The sequence below is a fragment of the Rhipicephalus sanguineus genome, chromosome 1 (genome assembly GCF_013339695.2).
Source record: "Rhipicephalus sanguineus isolate Rsan-2018 chromosome 1, BIME_Rsan_1.4, whole genome shotgun sequence".
Classification (NCBI taxonomy): domain Eukaryota; kingdom Metazoa; phylum Arthropoda; class Arachnida; order Ixodida; family Ixodidae; genus Rhipicephalus; species Rhipicephalus sanguineus.
Window position 1 is genome coordinate 245,359,453 of NC_051176.1, and position 14,078 is coordinate 245,373,530.

Here is a 14,078-nt window from a genome sequence, read left to right on the forward strand (position 1 = left end):
GCACTCTCAATCCACCAATGGAACAGACTTGCTTCGAATGGAGCAGAAAAAACTGCTACTGGAAGTGCTCCGAATCTGCCAATGGAATTCACCATCAGAACACAGAAAGAAAGCACGAACAAAACGTGAGAACTCCCAGATAACAAAAATCAGTGACATTTATGTTGCTCGCTTGCAGACAAGCACGGTTATCTTGTAGCTTATCATATGCAAATGTCGGAATGACACTAGCAGGGATGGGACATCTGAAGCGGGTATTTCAGCATCTTTTGGAGCAGAAAAACGATGCTTATGGAGCTGAATATCGCCCATATTATCTCGCTTCACCTCGAAAAAAATATCTTAATCGTGAGCTGGTGTATACGCTTGCAGATTCAAGTGCTTTAGCTCCGTCGATATAAAAGCTGGATGTCCCCGACGAAAATAACACCATGAACTAAGTATCCAATAAAATTCGCCATGATGCTCAGGCTTTATCCTAAAACCAGTAGTCCAAAGATACTGTAAAATTAGCCATCTTAATATCACAGGAAATGTAAAAAAAAGCACTTCATCCCCCCCCCCTTTTTTTCCCTGTAAGCAAATGTTTTTATTGTGAGCCTGCATGCAAAAATGGGGGAAGTGTGGCTTCACTTTCAGGGCATCATTTCAACTTCAGCAAACACCCCGTGACTGCCTGGCAAAGTCGGCAGCTCATACATTTTAATGGGGGACACGGGTGATGCGTAGTAGATTTTTTCCCCAAAGCATGCGTCTCAACGTAAGCATGTTAGCGCACAAGACACAAACGACACAAGAACTGGGCTTACGTTATTCAAAATATTTTATTTACGTCTTCGCAGCTATGTACTTTGAACTCGCAAGATTACGCAAGTTCCGAATACGTCTTCGATTAGGGCCATCCGCTGATTGCCAGTAATAAAGAAATAAATAATTATGGCGGTGGTATATGTCACACACTGACCACAACATCTTCCTTGAAGCAGAGCAACTGAAGCCTCATTTGTGCACGAAATTTTTCGAGAAGTTCGTCGACTAACCTGCAAATGACCAGAAAAAGGCAGCCTGTCAGCACCACCTCAGCAAAGGAGAAGTGGTGTATTGTTTCCACAAGATAAGCTCGTACTTACTCTTTTTCTCTTGTGCTACCAAAAGGGTCCAACTTGTTTCTGCATATCATAAAATAATTTCTGGAAGTACAAAAAACAATTATTGCTCCGGAGTAAGTAGAAAGTAAAAAAAAAATCCTATGCATATAACATACCCTGTACTTTGGTTCCTGTAGAAATCCACAGCTTCCTCAAGTGCTCGAAGATCAAGAGTAGCCTGAAAGAAGTGTCCTTGTGAAAGAGTGCTACCATGAGAACTGCCTGGACATTTTCCAGCCCACTTAGGTTTTAGGATGTAGCTTGGGGAGTCAGATGCAACCACTTATGCCAGTACAAATGAAGAACTATACACCAATGACGGCCATTTTCATAACTCGATCACTGCAAATCCTGAGTATGCAACTTTTTTTTATATAATTAAAGACTTTATGACAGCATATTGAGAAAGATGTCCTGCTACCCTAGGAAAATACTGATCAAACTCCAGATATATCAGACGAAACCTTGCACACTGTCACGAAGCATCTCCTCAAGGTGAAATTTAGAAGTTCCCACCCTGACTTTACTGTTGCATTTAAAAGATGCTTCATACAGGTGATACATGCAAAAATACGGTGCTTACAGGTGCCTTGCAGTGCCGTCAATGCGCAACAGTGTAGCTTGTGCCATCATATGGGCTTGGCATGTTGGCTTGGCGATGACAGTTTAACCAGCCGGGTTACCAGCCAAGATACCTTGACTTACTGTTAGGACTAACCAATGGCATTTTGTTAACAGCCACCACCAACTAGTTGACAAAATGCTAACCTTGCTTATGGATACCCCGCCTGCAAGATCGTGCACACAGTTCATGCCCAAGACGTCATGTAGCGTAAAAAAATTTGGTTATTATTCTAATGCTAGGTGTAGGTGGCAATGCCAAAAGGAAGTCTGAAAAATCAGGAGCCTAAAACCAATTAGTTAGAAACAGTATCTCACATTTTTTTTTTACCAGAATATATATCTTGAAGCAACTGCAAATGAAAACCTGCTTGACTAAAACCGTTTGATACCAAAGTTTCGATATTGTTATAGCGGTAGGCTATTCCATTGAAGTAAAACATGGCTAACCAAATACTATAGTTACTTCAATATACATGATCAGTCATTATATCGAGGTATGACTGCATTATCTGCTCACTTGGATGAAGCAGCCATGTCATAACAGAACACGTGGCTTGAAAACATTTAGCCGACAGTTTGATCGCTGGTCTACCTCCTTGGATATTGTTCTCACATTACCTTGTTGCCAGCTTGAAGCAAGCCGTGACGAACGAGTGAATAAACATGTGCAGTGCATTTCCTAGCTCATAACTGCTACTTACAGTAAACGTTAAAGGCAAGGCTGGACAGGCTTTGGAGACATCAACTAGCTGACTGAGGAAGAGGACTGGATTGTGGACACGAGACAGTTCTGCTAAAAACTGATGACAGTGAAATGTGGGGCAAAGAAAATGGCAAGCATTCCCGTGACCTTGACAAAGACTATAACTGACATGATATGACCATAAGTACTCAATTTTCCATGCAGCTGTGCAAAGGTTTTGCAACCAGTGTTATGTGTCAGGTAAGTCTTCCAACGTTTTTGTTATCTGCAAGGAATTGAAGCTTGTATCTTGGGTAGCCTAGGAAGGTCAATTGAGCTGCTTGTAGTTAAATACGGTTTGTCTAGTAATTAGTGTTGTTGTAATTAAATAAACTTTGTTTATCTTCTTGCATCTGTGTTCACCTAGCGCTATTTTCTTCGATGATAATGTACCAAAAAGCTCAGATTTCAACTGTGCTAGTAAACAGTTTTCGGGCTTATCATTTAAAACTGCTGACATTCACAAGCATGATGTTTCATGTTTCAAATTTTGTACCAGGACCAACATGTTAAGTGGTTTCTTAATTTTGGAAGCTTTACTCAAGTTGTCACTATGTGAAGGATAGTGCTTTTGTGAAAATCAGTGACTGCCTACCTCCAACATATGCACACTGCAAGGTACTGAGTGAAAGTTGTAAATATATACTTTCTTTCTACCGATTTCGGAAGGCTACATTTTTCCACTATACGAAGTGTAGTGCATTGTGCATTGCTTTACTGTGGACCAACACAAGTGAAACACATACCTGCATGTTTCCGTATCTAGTAAACTTCTCTGTGCACTCATAGATACGAGCTATTTCTTCTGCCACACACTGCGCCAAGGGTGTCATAATGCGGCCAACCAGTGGTGGTGAAATAGTGTACACCTGTATTGGAAGCAACAAGTCACCTGGAACATCTTTCCATCTTGTTTTGTGAACACACATCAAGTCTCACATAATGTAAAGAAAAAGTTTGAGAAACAATAAACATAGTAGTTTTCACAGCCACTAACTAGTTAAAAAAATATCTTGTACAGGGCAGTGGCTAGAGGCCAATGAATAAATATGTACGTTGCCACAATCAAGTGGGGTATAGATGATTTGCATAGATATTAGTGTATCCCCGATGTTGGCGCTCCAGCATGGTGAGAAGCTGCCTAAAAAACACGAGAAGCTTGAGTAGGGCAGGATGTGTTCCTTGTGAGATGACTAAATCATATAGTGGTTCTACCATAGCTCTGGCATGAACACCAGCAGCAGTGCAGCTGTGTCGATAACAATGAAGCAGAGTACTCATGCCAGTCAACACACTGCACTAACATCGTAGCTGCCACATCAGTGCGCCAATAGGGTGCGAACCTACAACATCCCTTTTATCTATGGATGCACGTATATTGGCACAACGGCTGTCTGAATGACAGGCCAAAAGAGCATGCTTACTAGCTGAAATCATCTTTGGGCAACAACTTGGCAACACACCACGCAAAATGCTGTTGCTCTCTACCGTTAGATCACTGCACACTGTGCTCAAGAGGTATTATATGAAGATATGATACATGAGGTTTACAAAGCATATGTTATTCATACACATAAGGTGACGTGTGTCATGTATAATCACACACACACACACACACACACACACACACACACACACACACACACACACACACACACACGCACGCACGCGCGCGCACGCACGCACGCACGCACGCACACACACACACACACACACACATCAAAGAACCATGCATTACATTTTGAAGTTAATGCATCCCTAACTTTTTCATACTTAAGCACATGTTATATCTAAAACACAAAACACTTGTTATATTCTTGTTCTACTGAAGACAGCAACATTTCGTACCTAAAAAAGAAAGGTCTGAGTGCCCAAAAATGCCTGCATTATTGATGATGAATTGAAAACACACCATTTGTATAAAAAAAGCTATTATTAGATGTAATGTCCTGAAATTTCACAGAAGGTTATTAGGGATGCCATATTAGAGGGCTCTGAACTGTTTGCAATCACCTGGGGTAATATGCATCCAAGACATGATACATGAGCATTTTGAATTCTGCCCCAACCAAAATGCAATCACAGTGGCCAAAAATCAAACTTGTAACCTTATGCTCAGCACTGTGATGCCATAGAAAATGTGCTACTGCAGTGAGTACAGTGTTTATAACCAAAAGAAGACAGGAATGCTGACACTGACACGAGTGAACAAAAACAGGTGACACATATGCCTTGTGTCACTTGTGTCTGTGCCTGCACAGCTACCTTTTCCATAATGCATCGTTACTAACTAGCTTGACTTTCTGTTCCAATTACAGCCGAAACATTTGTTTTGTTCCTGCAGAATGCACCTTTCATCTCAAGGAAAAAAAGAGGAGTTTGCTTAAACCGCATCGAGAATCTTGACCAACAAGCAAGCGCCACAGAGGCAAATACTTTGTCCATAGTTTTAATGTTGTCCTCATGCCTGAAGTGATCAAGCCCTCAGTTCAGCTTCAGATAATCCAGGCAAAGATTTTTGCAATTGATCTGCAGTGCCTTCAATCTCTGAATGTATGAAACCAACAACTGTGATATAAAGAACAATATTTGTGTATAAGCTTACCTCTGCATGAACTTCAATCAAATTCATCAGAACCTCTTTGATGTATGGACTAACTCCTGAGGAAAAAAGAATCACAATCAGACAATAAAAATTGTCACAACAGCATTATAAATGTGCACAAACATTACTGTCACCACAGTCGGGAGGTCTGATGTTACATTCAACTTTGAAATAAGTACCTCTAGTATATTAGAAACCTTAAAAGTCTGTACCACCCCCAACTGCTAAACAAATTGCCCCCTCCCACCCCCCCTCCACCCCCGTCAGTAAAAGGATGTACTATATCTGCTCATTTTGTAAGCAGGTACAAATATGACACATTGAGATCACCATATTTCTAAAGCAAAACACCCGCAGCCTTGGCCCTCAATTAACAATGAAGCAGAGGATATATTTGAAATGCACCATTTTCAAATACATGTAGGCTTGAGTTTATGACTGCTTATATCAACATATCCAGGAGAATAACCTAGATGCGAGAGAGGTTTCAAACCTCGGTGGTCTCAGGCAGTGTTAGTCTAGAACTTGCATGCATTTAATAGGTTGAAGCAATGTGCAAAAAAAAAGAAAGTTCGCAAAGGTTGTATTCATATAAGGATATGCACCATATTCTAGTTTTCACTGCTCTGTCAAATGTGCAATGCATCAAGACTTTTTTCAATCCATGCGACTTCAATTTTGTTCAAAGAAAAATTTTAGGCGACTCCTTGCCACCTCGATATTATCTCTGTACCCCGGGCCTAGTGTACTAGTAAAAGCTGCGGGCTAGTGTTATAGCAATGTTGCACCCTGTTTATACTTGAAGGATTCAAGATATTGCTGCAACAGGATGTTTGTAAGGCAATGTAGTCCAATGGTGAGGTCATTCTATGAGTACTTAGAAGAGGTGTTTCAGAGGCCTGTACCTTGGTTTCATGCTAACTCATGGCAGCTACAGAAATTGCCATCTGCTAAGAGACACTGTTAATAATTCTGTCACACGGGCACTTCTCATCATGATCAGGGCCGTTCCAAATCAGATTTCTTGATTGTGATCAACAATGGTCACTGCTGCATGGTCCAGACTAATCCGAATCAAGTTCGGTGCACACATCAGCCAAATCACGATCTGGGAGTCAGATCATGATGCACAGATGCCGATTAAAAGCTACCGTGTAGCAGCACCTAATCCAGATCAAGCCTAGGTAACACGGACTGACCCTGATTGTGATCAGAAGTGCCTGTGTGGAACCGGTAAACAGACTGAGAGTACAGCATAAAGCACATGCTGTCAGATAAGACTCATACAGACCCATAGGTTCAGGACACCGCTTCCAGTCAAAGGCACCAGCATACATACTGGGCTCAATCGCCCCCACAATGGGGTCACACTTGGCTTCAAGAAGCTTTTGAAACAGTTTGTTGTCGAGTTCCATAACTCTCGACAGGGCTATCTGAAATGCATTGCACCATTTAGAAAAAGTAAGAATCATGAATTCTAACCATGTGCATCAAAGTTCCTACTATGCTTGCAGAATTGATCAGTGAACTGCTGACGCAGATTGATCTGTACTTACTCTGTCATCAGAGTTCTTACGTCATGAACTCGGGAGTCTGATGAAATCTCAACCGGTGGGGAAGAATCATAGTGTAAGAAAACAGGCGCAACCAAAGGGGAAAAAGTTCTTTGAAAACACCTGACATGGCTTCTAAGTTACTGCAGTGGCTAAAAATTCCTTTCATAATTGTTAAAAGAGTGGTCTATAGAAATCTTTGGTGCAGCACAAAAACGGTAGTGATGAATGAATAGTACTATTTCTTTTTCCTGCATTCAGACTGGCAGCACAGAATTCTTCCACTTACAGGCTTGCTAAGCAAGTCTACACACGTTTTCATTATAGTGTTTTACAGACAGCACTTAAATATAGTTTTTCTAGTTTCATCAATAGAAACAGCATCACACCTTTTATCACTTTCTTTGCATAAAAAATCTTGCCTTATTTGCCAAGATTTATTATCATAAGCAAAGAGTTGCTTTCCCATTCTTCATTTATATCATTGCATGTTAACCACTGTCATGAAGTGCCTGCTCCTCATTGTCATACTAAACAGCATTTTCATTATTTAATTCTTCAAAAACGTAATGACTGGGACTACTTTTCTATTTTCATTGTGTTCCTTGAAGATCTGAGCGACTTTAAAAATGCCCTTGAAGAGCATGTTGTGGCTTTTGTGACTGTTGTGACTGAAGAGTATGTCACATGCTTTCGTGCTTTCCAGTACGAATTTGATGTTCCCCATTCCCTTCTGTAACGCTCTACGGGCGCTCAATGTATTCAAATAAACAAAAATAAGTAAATGAATAACACCGATATTTACAGTTTCTATGCCAAGTTTCCAAGCAAAATTTTTAACACATTTGAATAAGAATGCAAGTGGGCTGCCAGGCCCTTTCCATCTTTGAAGAAATTACCTTTATGACTGGGGACATGTCAGGGTAACCATGTCGCTTGAAGCTCTCTTGTAACCTTGGAATCACAACCCGAGATGTGAAACTGCAGTTGCTGAGGACTATGAGCAGTCGTTTCTCCTGTCAGAACAATTTTGGAACTGGGTTACAAACCTCCAGGATGCAAACATGATAAGCATACCAATGGTGGAGTTGTCAAAGAGTCTTCTCGTTTTTGTTTCCAGTTCTTGGCTCGTTGACCTGGAGGCATTATTTCAACAGGGCTCCTGAAAAGGGAAACAAGTGCTAGTGCTTTCTGTTGGCTTGTGTGTTGAAATGAATAAAACTCATACTGCAACTGCAAGTTACACTACTAAAAGAATGACTAGATTTCTAATCAGGTAACCAATTCTACACTAAAATTACATCGCACAAAGTGTATACTTATCGCACTTATCACAAAGTGGGTTGTATACACTCAAACGCATTACATCTATTTATTTGACCTGGATTTGTGAATAGATCGAAACCTTAGATATAGTTATGCAGCTAAATGCTATGCCACTCCCAGATGAACAAGTGAAGGAATGGCGAGACACAGTACAGAAAAATGTACACATCGAGAAGGCTGCCATGAAAATATGCAAAATCACTTGTCTGCTCACCCAATAGAGTCAATCATAGGTGAAAGGCGGTCGGGACTCAAGGCACATTTTTCCAGCGTCTCAACAAAGGCCAGAAGCACACCCTGTGCAAGTTGCTTGATGGCCCCTTGCACATTGATTTGTTCAAATACCTAAAGCATGGCAACAATGTCAAAAGTGTTATATACTTCTTATGTAAACTTGTACACACAAGTAAGATAATAGTTTGGAACTGTAAAGAAAGCTTATCTTTTCTGTTTTTACAAATTTGTTGCAAGTCTCACCTCCATTTCCTTTGGCCCAGACACAAGGATGTTCTCACGAACCAGCTGTAGGGTCTCAATGACCCTGTTCTCGAACATAAGAGGCTGTAACATGTACACACTTGCATAAACTAATGCTACACAACTTTATACAAATTACTAGTTTTATAAAGCTCATACAGAACATGAGATTGCTGGTGTCAACAAAAGCAAATTTGTATTAGTAAAAAAGAAGGGCCAGAAACAATATAAAGAGAAAATCTAGGAATGCTTTGAGCTTAGCTGGCAGGAGTCAAGATGATATGGCTACACAGCATTTAGATGAGATATGCACTATGGACATCAGTTAAACATATAACCCAGCTAAAGAAAACAGAGAGAGAGAGAGAGAGAGAGAGAGGGGGGGGGGGACTAAAATGGCAGAAAGCATAGTGCCTTGGCCTCCTACAAAGGACAGGGTTTGGGGGAACAAGATATATAGATGTGAAGAGGGAGGAGGATGATGGCATGGCAAAATTGATGAAAGATGAATGAAACTATGTGTGTAAATTTGGCTGGCTTCACAAGTTTGCCCCAAATTGAAAAAAAAGCACGATCAAGATATCTGATTCCTTGACTGCATCAAAAAAAAAAAAAAAAAGTAAGGCTACACAATATAGAGTCAGCCAACATTACAATGCAGGATAGCCAGCCAGTCTGAGAACTGGCCAACCTCCCTGTCTTTCTATTGGTTTCTTCCTCCTTTCTTCCTAACATTACAGCTTGTCAGTGTACTTCCTTATCCCCATTTTACAGCAGCAGAACAAGACAACATGCTTTCCAACAATAGCCATGCTCACAAATTTGCAAATGTACACTGCGATTCCCTGCTCTTAATAATAAGTGTGAACAGGGCAAGAATTGTGCAAAATTAAACTGCGGTATGTCACATTTAAATATATATATATATTTTGCTAATGCAAATAAAATGGCAAATAGTGTTGTGAGGTGCCCTTGCATGATGCTAGCGAACCCAACTACAATAACAGTAAAAATGATTGCTGCTCTTCAATATTTGCAACAATAACCAGAATAGTCCGTGCCACTTGAAAAACTGAACACTGCTGCACTAGTCAAGTTTGTCTCGTGTTGTTCTACATTCCCTGCCAAGATTCTGGATATTGCACTTTTATTTTTTTCATAAATAATAAAGAATACCAGCAGGAGGCCAGTGAATCCAATGCATTTGGTGCTGTTCAAGCAGCCCAATTTTAATCTCACTTAAATCCTTGATGACCTACTGTAACGGTAAAGTAATGTTTCTTTCCACAACTTTCATTCTATATTGCCAGTCCATGCTCACAGGCTGTAAAGAATAACGCAAAGCAAGAGCTTGGTAGCTACTAAAATGAATTAAACAGATTCTATGAAATTAACAATTAAAGAGAACATGTACAACACAAGCATCTGCAACAGTGAATTCATGCTCTTCAACATAAATATTACACTTTCCCTTTAAAGAAGTCCTGAACCACCTTCTTAAGGTCTAAAAACCAAAATCACAATCACCCTGTTTCAAAACAGGGTGTTTCAGCTTTATGCTCCGCTTGTGAACTCCACACAAACCAATATTTGTCGCAAAGCAAGACTTCAAGATTTGGCACAGATGTTCATCGGTCTGTCTTCAATCCACAAAATGTATTTTCTCGTTAAGATTCCCAATGGGTTGTTCAGGGCCTCTTTAATGCACACAGCAGATTACAAGCAGTTGCTGAGCAGACTATCTCATATTTTCACACAGCCAACAACATACCAGTTGTGTCGTGCCTCCACACCGATCATCTTGTTCAAGCCGCCAGACCTCAGATTTGAGCAGATTTCGGACATCTGGAGAAGCACAGAACACATAAAGCAATGTGAGTTTTGAGCCTTTATTAGTCTTTGCATTATCAGCTTCATGTGGAAAACACTGTGGTACCTTCAGCAGCTTGCCCGAATAGACAGGTCATTGAGTGCACACGAAGATCAAAAATGAGTTGCTGAACCTGGGCAGTGTGCTCCTCGGGTATTTCCAGCTTCAGAAGTGACAGGTAACACTTCCTGCAAATTTTCATAGACTACATGAAACATCTGCGGGGCAGACCTTTGGGATACTTGCTTATAAATCACCTCGCAGCGCATCTTTAGCCCCATCTTATGTGCACGTATTATGGCATTTTCTTGTGCACCATAGAATTACAAGAGGTTCGATTGAGTGTGTAAGATCAATGGCTTTCCTCAGAAAAATGCGAAGTTACATGATGATAATAGCTTAACTGCATACTTATAAATCTTTAAGCCAAGGATGTTTTAACAGTCCAAATTTTGTCTGCCAGCCTTTGCCCTTTCATTTATCTGTCCCTTGTCTAATCGAACATTACTATAAACCAGTCATGAATGAGATACTAATGACTTGCTCCAGTTGGTGCTACTAGTGGCTGTGAAATGACCTACCTTGAATTGGAGCCCATTCCAAATTTTACTAGCACAAAGCAAAGCAATATTGTTAAATGCATGTGCTCAGCTAAATGGATGTTGAAAATATGCTATTGTTTAGGTGGCAGTGTGGCTAGATGCTGACCTTATATTATTTTGTGTAGTAGCCAGATAAGTCCTATAATCCTACGAGACTGGATTGAAGAGAAATGATAATTTCATTTTTCTTATACTAGAGTGTCTGTTGTAATCACAAGCAATGAAGCATGCAGCACAGCTTCAAGAAATCTGGCAAGAATTATTAATCCTTGTGAGGTGACCAGATGGCAGATGCATATTTCAGCTGAAAACCTTTGCTATGTGTGCCATCCACAATAGGTTCAATGTGAAATGAATACCTAGGTACTTAACCATTTATCATTCGTTGTTGGGCACTGCCACACAAGCTTTTCCGTGGTCGAATTGCGCATGTTTTCATACCATATTTCCACGATTGTAAGTTGACTACAATGTAGGCCGATCCCCCCTCCCCCCCGACCCCCCAAAAGTAGCACAGGGGCAAAAAAAAGGTCTGAGTGCATTTCATAAGAAATTTAATTACGCAGTTGCTGGCCTGATCACACATTGATTGACTTCATAGTTGGAGTCAGAACCCATCCTCTAACGCATTTCTCTGTCCTTTCCACGTAAAAAGTAGCGCTAGAATATTTTAAGTAAGAACCAACTAGCCTCGCAATGTGTTTTGTAAAGTCAAACGAAAAAATGCAAATACCGGTATGCAAAGGTGGCTTCACGGCAGTGCTCCACAGCTATGCAGGGCAGCTAGCTTCGCGGCAATGCACAGAGAGAATAATAACTGTTGGGGTTTACCATCCCAAAACCACGATATGATTATGAGAGACGCTATAAGACGATATGATTATGAGAGTGGAGGGTTCCAGAAATTTTGACCACCTGGGGTTCTTTAATGTGCACCTAAATCTAAGCATACGGGCCCAAGCATTTTTGCCTCCATCAAAAATGTAGCTGCTGTGGCCGGGATTCAATCCCGCGACCTGCGGCTCAGCAGTCAAGCTCCATAACTACTAGACCACCGCGGAGGGTACACAGAGATCATTTTTAGAAAATTTTCCACGAATTGTTGCTGAGAGTGCGGGTTTTTTTTTTTTATTTACACTTCACCTACATTGCCATAAGGTATTTCGTTGGGGTAGGTGGACATGGCCACAACATAACACATTTAGAAATAGGTACAACAATACACAAGATACTTCAAAGAAAAACAGTAATGCACAAATTATGATGAATTACACAAAATATAAAAAACAACATCACAATCATACATTTTAAACATCAGAACACTTCGGGATAATAAACCATTCCTATTGACAGTAATAATGTGGGCATTGTCACAGGCAGGGCTGGGCAAAGATACTTTGAAATTGTATCGTGATATGATAGAAGATACTCGGGCAAAAAGTATTTGAGATACAGATACAAGATACTGTCGCAATAATTGTATCCGATACGATACTTGGCAATTGTATCTTAAGATACTTCGATACATTCGCAAATTTGTTATAATAGATCCATATAATGTAGCAGCAAACGCCTATGCATGAAAATGTCTGCTTGAATATTTCTTAACTGTGATCAACATTGCTTCATTTGAGTGAAATGTCTGTTGTATATCAAGTTTTGCCTTTAATTCTCAAAGTACATTAGTTTCCTTCCAAAACAAGTTATTGGGGTTTGTTTTACCTTCTTAACAGCACAGCTCTGTATACACTTCGCTGACAGCGGTTCTTCTTTGTCATTTTTGCAATTGATGGGAGTCGCTGCCCCAGCTTGCCGACCACCTAGAGGGTTATTACCATCTAATCACAAAGACTTTAATAGGATGCCTTCGCACAACGGCGCAAATACTGGTGTGGACTCTTACCTTGTCCATAAAAGACCGTTTGCGCAATACCGGATCACCGGACAGGTGTACATCAGCAACAACGCTGCTAGTGACATTTGTTTTGTTTTGTTTTCGGTATTTTTTTTGTGACATTATGTATACCAGGGGTCTCAAACACGCGGCCCGCGAACCTCTCAGCAGCTCGGGCCGCACATATGATTGTCTTCGTCCCATTTGTTTTCATTTTCTTAAGAAGTACGTGCACGACCTACACAGACATGACTTGTCTCAAGCATTATTTTGGTGAGGACATGGGGTCACCATGTGTTGAAACATAACCGTGGAACAAAAACTCTATATTTCTGAATCCGCGTCCAGATATCAGTCATTCTATAGATCGGCATCGATGTTGCTCGAATCCTGACTCCAAATCCAATTCAGAAATGGCCTATACATATATGAGATATGGGAAAGGCTTATCTTCAAATAGCAACGTTGGCTGTTGTCATCTTGTTCAAGCCACTTCTCCCCCCCCCCACCTCTTCAACCTTCTTCACTTCACTGCAATGGCCCTTGCGGGACAGCATTTAGTGGCTGCAGCCCGTTTGCTATAAGGTGAGTTTGAGACCCCTGGTGTATAAGTAGAGGACGTAAACCTGCAATGACTTTTCATATTCTACTTATTTGCTGGCGTAAATGATTCTTTGTTGATATACTCACTAAGGTGCAACCCTTCAGCGATTTTTCTTCAACGAGAGAATATGTGCAACCCAGAAACGTCTCGGACGTATTGTATAGTTGCACAAAGCGTCACAACACACTGCTGCTATTCGCGCTCTTGCCACGTATAGCTCCAATTACGTGGCGATTAGTAATAGTTGTGGGGTTTCGTGGCAGCGGCTGGCCCAGAAACCCCTCAGGGATGAGGCTAAGACAGACTAGCAACCATCTTTATTCCGCCAAGCCTCGGCTGCAACTGCCCGCTGCCAGCAGCTGCTGAGCGTGAGCAGTAAAAAAAAAAATTTAGGAAGGCCTAAAACAGCAAAACAAATATAAGCAAAAATAGAAAGGCAGTTCCGTATCAAAAATTCACACTGAATGAGTAAAGAAACAAAATACACACGGCACCCTTAATAGCTATGCCAATTAAGCATGAAGCATCGTCAACTCACTTGCTAAGGTGAGACAATAGAAAATTCAGTGCCTATGGAAAATTGCCTGAAACGGCTCGTTGGGACGCTCATGAGAAAAACGGAGCATTCGGTAT

The 14,078-nt window shown here is 40.8% G+C and overlaps 1 protein-coding gene across 2 annotated transcripts in view; it reads right to left on the bottom strand.

The window, feature by feature from the left end:
- Positions 1-810: 810 nt before the first annotated feature.
- The window catches only part of LOC119375938 (exocyst complex component 2), a 56,281-nt gene continuing 43,013 nt past the window's right edge, over positions 811-14,078 (bottom strand). The window contains exons 16-27 of one of the 2 annotated variants that reach the window (XM_037645966.2): positions 10,412-10,533; positions 10,247-10,320; positions 8,476-8,559; positions 8,213-8,343; positions 7,750-7,834; positions 7,572-7,688; positions 6,411-6,552; positions 5,120-5,175; positions 3,261-3,383; positions 1,265-1,326; positions 1,131-1,190; positions 811-1,040 (exon numbers count right to left, since the gene is read on the bottom strand). In XM_037645966.2, the coding sequence (XP_037501894.1) occupies positions 953-1,040; positions 1,131-1,190; positions 1,265-1,326; positions 3,261-3,383; positions 5,120-5,175; positions 6,411-6,552; positions 7,572-7,688; positions 7,750-7,834; positions 8,213-8,343; positions 8,476-8,559; positions 10,247-10,320; positions 10,412-10,533 (1,144 nt within the window). In that variant the 3' untranslated portion in view covers positions 811-952. The remainder of the gene's footprint in view (positions 1,041-1,130; positions 1,191-1,264; positions 1,327-3,260; positions 3,384-5,119; positions 5,176-6,410; positions 6,553-7,571; positions 7,689-7,749; positions 7,835-8,212; positions 8,344-8,475; positions 8,560-10,246; positions 10,321-10,411; positions 10,534-14,078) is intronic. The other variant, XM_049410836.1, reaches the window with a different exon arrangement.